Source organism: Branchiostoma belcheri, unplaced genomic scaffold (assembly GCF_001625305.1).
Source record: "Branchiostoma belcheri isolate BF01 breed outbred unplaced genomic scaffold, Haploidv18h27 scaffold27, whole genome shotgun sequence".
Taxonomy (NCBI): Eukaryota; Metazoa; Chordata; class Leptocardii; order Amphioxiformes; family Branchiostomatidae; genus Branchiostoma; species Branchiostoma belcheri.
In genome coordinates, this window is record NW_017803876.1 from 2,093,431 (window position 1) to 2,100,457 (window position 7,027).

Here is a 7,027-nt window from a genome sequence, read left to right on the forward strand (position 1 = left end):
GTTTGGTGGGAAAAAAAATTCAGTGCAAAAGAGAAACCCCCCCAAAAAAGCCTAAGAACACACTAAAAATACCCCCAAAACCCAGACCTCTGCTTGGAGAGTATAGTAGTCTATGACATTGCCTGAATCACAACATATCACACATATCTAAGTCAAACTCACACCTTACCAAATATGCACTATTAAAACTATCAACATCTCCTTGGGGAGAGATAGTGCATGAAGACTGTATTGCTGGAATCTGCAGCCATGACTAACTTATTGTTGGAACTACATGAAGTTGTCTGCTGGCTGACAGATGCTGCAGTCGAACCAGCACCTGCTTCATTCACGACCAGTAACTTAGCAACTGCCTTGGCACCGACCCAACAGAGGTTACTAACCAGTGCAGCAGTTGCTAACCAGCATAAACACTGGGACATATTTCATACACAGTATTCTGTGTGAATGGCCTTGGACGAGCGCCAGGAAGAGTGTCATTGATGAGTTGGGCGTGTCAGGCTTTGTCTTGTCTTGCCACACCTAGTTACTCCTGGATCTAATAACTCATTCATAAAAAAGACTGGTACAAAACTGTTCCATTCATAGGTGTTATATATGATTTCCATTGAGAATTTATAGAAGAATAGTGTACAAATGGATCAATGTCACAGGCTTTCTCTTGTCTTGCCACACCTAGTACCCCCTGGCTCTAATAACTCATTCAGAAAAAACAGTAGTACAACCTCTGGGCAGACATGCTCCATTCACAGGTTTTCTACTATATGAATGTCCTTAGAGATCTTTCTCTTACCTTGCCCCACCTAGTTACCATTGAATCTTATGACTCATTCATGTTGCTATTGGGGCCACACCTAGTTACTCTTCATGTTGCTATTGGCTGCCACACCTAGTTACCCTTCATGCAATCTCATAACTCATTCATGTTGCTATGTGATGTCACACCTAGTTACCCTTCAATCTCATAACTAATTCATGTTGCTATGTGATGCCACACCCTAGTTACCTTTGAATCTAATATTACATTTATCTGCAGAGGTGTTTAATAATAATCCATCAAAATTCACTCTCCGGAAGAAAGGCTTATGCAATACTTGGCACCACTCCAGAAATTGTTCCATATCGATACATCAATAGAACTCTCTTGTCATTGTACCGAACAATAAGGTGTGGTTATACAGTCTAGACGGAACCATTGTGCAAATTATTCTTTCTGAGTGAAGATATATCAAAGTCTACTCAGTCAGATATAAGTAAATGGCCAATTCTGAATGGCAACTGAATTGTCTTTCATGTGCATGTAATTTGAATGTGTATTGAACTGAGATAGCTTTCTACGTTTTGTAGAATTTGAGAAGGATGTAACATTGTAAACTGTTTGTTCTTTACTGATTTTAGAAATCTTTTATAACCTACTGATTCTCGGACAATATGTATGGTTTTTTTTTTATTGTAGCTGGTGTTCCCTTGTCTCAATACATCTGTACTACAAGAGCAAGTAGAAATAGTATGTACTGAATATGGATGAGCTCAAATAACATCTCTCTGGGGTCTTCTAAGTATCCGTCAAGAAAATTGGGTATGCAATTGGGGTGAAGTTCAAGTGAACACGTCGCACAGAAGATGGAACAATAGCAGGTGGGGCACCTGACCTTTGCAAGGCTCATAAAACATTCAGTGGTCTTCACATGTCTTCATGTCTTGAGAAATTTATAGATATCATATTACATCAAAAGATCTTTATAAAGGTGAAGGTATTATCTACACTACACCTTGGAAACATCAGTATCAATCTCCGGTTTTCTGTCTAGTCCACTAACCAGGATATTTATAGCGTCAGCTTGATGTTGTGGGCGTGGTTTGAAGACAGATAATATCTTCACTGACATTTCGATTTCATCTTTTGAATCTGCGTGACCTACTGCACTCAGAGACACAGTTATTCTTTCCTAGGTTGACACAACTTATATATAATTATGTATAATGGAACTGACAGACGGGGTATAAACTTGATGGACACATGCCACAAGGATATTCCTATTCCAGATTTCCTAGACTTTGTTTTGGGCAACTTGTTAGACAAGGGTAAATGTCAATGTGCATATAAATGTACGTTGAGGAAAATGCCACCGGTACTAGGCATACATATTACACTAGAAGTGTGTTTTATCTAGCCTCCTTCGCAGTCTTGTTGGGCGTGGGCGTAATTTTTCTCTGTGCGACGCGAGTAATATGCCGCCGCGAGGGACGATTTGCTGCCGAGGGACTTTTGCCACGGAGAGAAGGTTTCCGCGCTCCAACAAGACTGCTTCCAATCGGCGACTAGAAAGGACCTCGGATTAAGCCAGTCTTTCATAGAGGCTATTAACATGTTCGTGCAGGTCCAATTCACATGTTCGCGCAGGTCCAATTCACATGTTCGCGCAAGGGTAATTCACAGATACGCATGGAGCGCTCGCCTTTTGTCAACGGTTGGTTTTATTAGCTTGCGTTATAGTGGAAGGTTCCAACAGAGAAAGGTTGAACATTGGTAATGTTACAACAAAGGCATTACTGTGCATATTTAAGCATCCCATGCAAACAAACCAAGACAAACTTTGCAGTACTATTTTTGCTGGTGAAATGTGCCATTGTTTTTATTACACAACTTGCTGCGGAGCGGTGCGTTACCCTCCTATGACCAGTGAGATCAACCCGCCACCAAACAACATGGCGGCAGTTTGTTTATCTGTCCACGTCCCCCAGCAATATCACAGTTTAGCTTGCGGGTTCCTGTGGTAGTGATCTGTTTAAAGTTGTTTTTCGTAGCAGCAATGACTACGGGATTTTGTCGAGTGGATAGGGCTCGGTTTTCGGGAATGGTTGGCGTTCTACCGACGGGTTGATCGGCGACCGCTAGAAGTCCTAGAAAGTTGCAAGTTTCGGCTCGTCGAGGAATGGGGCGTGAACACCTCCCTGCACTGGTGGCGTTTATTGCGGGAAGTTCACACATCCATGCCAATCGCTCCTAAGTGTTTTTTGATAGCCCTTTCTAGTCGCCGATTGGAAGCAGTCTTGTTGGAGCGCGGAAACCTTCTCTCCGTGGCAAAAGTCCCTCGGCAGCAAATCGTCCCTCGCGGCGGCATATTACTCGCGTCGCACAGAGAAAAAATTACGCCCACGCCCAACAAGACTGCGAAGGAGGCTATGTTTTATCGTACTAAACAAGAACTAAAAAAAAGGACTCTTAGTGACTACATGCTTGCATTTGACTGAGATTCTTAGCAAACAAACAAACAAACTCACCTCCAGAGAACTGGAACCCGTATGCCTGGAAGGCTGCTACCGATGCGGCAGCAGCCCCTGCCCGAGCCCCGGCCATCGCAGCAGCACTGTTAGCGTTGATCTTCCTGCTACGCCCAGCGGCCTTGTTCCCTCCCTTAGCCGGAGTGCTCTTGTTGGATTTCGGCCGGCCCCTACCCCGGGCAGCACCTTTCCCCTTGGCCCCTGCAGCTGGCTTTTCCGCAGGTGCTTCTTGCACTTGAGGAGGAGGCGTCACCGCAGCTGTGACAACAACGATCAGGACATGGACTTCACTTGCAGATCAGGCTAGCACACCTCATGCTCAGTATAATATGTTCATTATATTATTCACTGACCTTTAAAGTTTTTTTCATCAAAAAGATCAATTTCATTTTCATCAAAATAGGGTCTTTGTCTGTACAGCAGAAACCATTTATGAGTGTAGACCAATTATCATGCTACATGGTAAGCTTGTGAGAAAGATAGGGTATCAAGACCAAAACAATACTCCTGGCTCACAAATATACACGTATGCCTATGAAGCCAATTTAAACAAATTCATTTCCTGTATTGCCGACTGTAATCCAGTACTCCAACAGGTGTTTGGTTAGGGCCCGTTACATACGTGGTACGATGATTTGCAAACTGAGGGCATTCTTGGGAAAGTCATTCATGTGTCCTGCAAACTACAACTGTTACAGACAGATCTGCTTGGAGATGATAGTTACCTGCAGGCTGCAGTGCAGGCTGCTGCAGCAGTGTTGCAGGCTGCTGCGGGGGCAGGTCGTCCACGATCAGCAGCCCGTCGTTGCTGCTGTCGTCCTGCGGCAGACCCATCATCGCAGCCTCACTACCAACAGACATCTGAGGGGACAGCAATAGACAATACATAGTCATGCCTTCAAGTACCCGAGTTATCAAACAAGGATTAAGGTGTTTAATAATTTGCTTTTTCCTAAAACTTTTCATAGAATGGTACTCATTGCCTCCAAGTACAGCAGAGACAGTTTTACTTGATAGATACTTTGCAGTTAGATGTGCAAAGGATACATGTAGGTATGGCAGGTTGTCCAGTGTGATACAATACACAAAGGCCCTCTTTCCTAATCCTCATAATGCCAAGAGATCAGAGATTTCAGACTTCCAGAAAGTATTGTGGGTTTTTGTACCTTTCAAGTTCATCACATTTTCTGTGTCTGACAATACTTCCATACCCGGAAGCAATTACCAACATTTGTACTTTTTAAAGCTTTCCCAAATCTTCCATAATACCTGTTTTACATCAGTAGCATATCATTCCCAATGCATATACATGTATATCTATGTTGTCAATGTCATTTCCAGTCTTTTGTCTTCCTGTAATCATCATTATTCTAATGGTGTAATAAAAGCTACCAATGTAAAAAAAAACTGCTGTTGTTGCTTGAAAATGCACCTCCAGTGCTTTGAACCTGTATACTGTGTACACACACACCACCTGCCCTGCTTTGTAACAGAACACTGCCGGCTTAAACTGGATTGGTGCCCCACTTTTGCTAAGCCCTTGTGGTAAACACGTGACCTTGAACACGCCGACACACACGTGACCTTGAACACAGCGACCTCATCCTTGTGGGGTCGTGTGGCGTAAACGGCAGAGTGCTCGACTACGAACCAAGAGGTCCCGTTGTTTTACGCCCAACACATATAAACGATACACGTGTAAATCGGGCCTATGTGTGGGACACAACACCAGCAACAGCTGCCTTTGTTGCATGTGTATTATATTGTTACAATTTCAATAAACCAAACCACCTGCATATGAATGTTAGCGCAGGTAGAATTGGAGCTGTGCAGGTGTTTCTGATGTCTACCTGCACCTAACCTCTGCACTGATCCGTTTACTTGGTTTATATACAAATGTAGGCATACAATGTACATCGATCTTTACTTGCTGCTTTTCTTCAATAAACCAAACCAAACTGACCTCACTCGGGGCGAGTGGACTGGGCACGGCGGAGTCGTCTGCGCTGATGAGGGAGCCCTCGGGGGGTGGTCCATGGACGGGATGGACAGGTTCGAGTTCTCCTGAGACGGGAGGAGGAGATCCGCTGCTGTCTCCATGGTAACCACATCAGCATCCTTCTTCTTCTTGGCAGCCTCCCTTCTCCTCTAGATGGGAGAATCGTCGAAAAGAGTTGTGGGAGAAAGACAGCACAATGTTAGCATTTGGTCAGGATCTTTTATACTTCAGTGTGCAAAATTGTTCACAGTTGTCTTTAACTGTCAGCGATTGAAATACATGTATTGTTTAGACCATCAAAAAAGTTACCAGAAGATTCTTTGAACCATTCCTTATTCATTAGAAACTCAAATCAGCCTGCAGGATGCTTTTCATTGAAGTCATGAGGGAAGAGGTAAGGGTCAGACAAAATATATAACACGTCGATGAAGGTTAGACATCCAGGTAATACGATATGCCAAAAAACAGTTACTCAAGCAACTGGATATGATTTTGAAAACGTCAAAATTGACGTTTTCAAAATCATATCCAGTTGCTTGAGTAACTGTTTTTTGGCAAAATATATAACAATTTACATCATTTAAAGTCGTAATAAATCTATGCACAAATTTTCACACATGCATAGAGTCGATTCCGCGTCACCGAGTGGGTTTTTTCTCAATGTTTCTAATACGTTTGAATTATTTAGAAGAAAAGAATACCCTAGTAACAAAAGTTCTAAATTTTTCAAAAATTTGAAAATGAAAATTTGAATATATTTGAATTCATTTATATATTTCTGAAACATTTTGAATGTGACTGTACAAAGATCTCTTTCTTTAGAATAAATTTGAACTACCCATGTGTTTCTTTCACAATTCGAAATATTTAGAACTATTTCAAATAAATGAAAAATGGTAGATGTGGGTAATTGCCCCCATAAAAGTAGGTGCTAATCCTACTCTTCTGTATTCTTCTGTATATTTTTAGGTTTCACTGCTGGACACTGGTGGCTCTTTTGTTGTAAGGCATCAATGCCTGACACCCAGGCAGTCTACCCTGTACTTCACAGGGATGTGTGAATTACTTCCTTCCCATCCCACTGACCTATTTACAAAATGTTAGAAATAATTCGAAATAATGGTAAAAAATGGTAGAGTGCTGTTAGAAATATTTAGAAACTATTGGAAATGTCATATTCCACATCAGGAATATTTCAAACGTTTTAGAAAACCAGGGAATTATTTAGAATATTGACAAGATGTTCAAAATATTTACAAATTATGAAATTTCTTAGACAAACAATTACAAAGAATTCAAAACATTTCTAAATAATGACAATAACAACCCACTCGGTGACGCGGAATGGACTCTAGTACAAAAAAGATATGTGGGAGTTCTAGAAGGACAGCACAATGGTCAGGATCTTTTACATGTATAGTCCAGTGTGACTTGGAAAATCGTTAACTGTGGCCTTGAGCTGTCAGTGATTGAAACGTTGTTGTTTGGAGAAGCATTTGTATTACTACATGTAGCTCATTAATATGTACAGTCATGAGGGGCATCTACATTGTCATTTCTCTTGTCTTCAAATATATGTCAAATACATTACGCCAAAAAAACAGTTACTCAAGCAACTGGATATGATTTTGAAAACGTCAGACGTTTCAGCTAGTATCCACTAGCTTTCGTCAGTGACTGAGAAACCAGAGGGGAAATGCAGTTTTATAAGCACAACCTATTGATTGATATGCAAATAAGGTG

The 7,027-nt window shown here is 41.7% G+C and overlaps 1 protein-coding gene across 1 annotated transcript in view; it reads right to left on the reverse strand.

Annotated features, from left to right (window-relative positions):
• Positions 1-7,027, reverse strand: part of LOC109472138 (DNA helicase INO80-like) — a 69,380-nt gene that overhangs the window by 25,052 nt on the left and 37,301 nt on the right. Inside the window, exons 38-40 of the mRNA XM_019771714.1 lie at positions 5,254-5,433; positions 4,011-4,146; positions 3,286-3,543 (exon numbers count right to left, since the gene is read on the reverse strand). Coding sequence (XP_019627273.1) covers positions 3,286-3,543; positions 4,011-4,146; positions 5,254-5,433 — 574 coding nt within the window. The remainder of the gene's footprint in view (positions 1-3,285; positions 3,544-4,010; positions 4,147-5,253; positions 5,434-7,027) is intronic.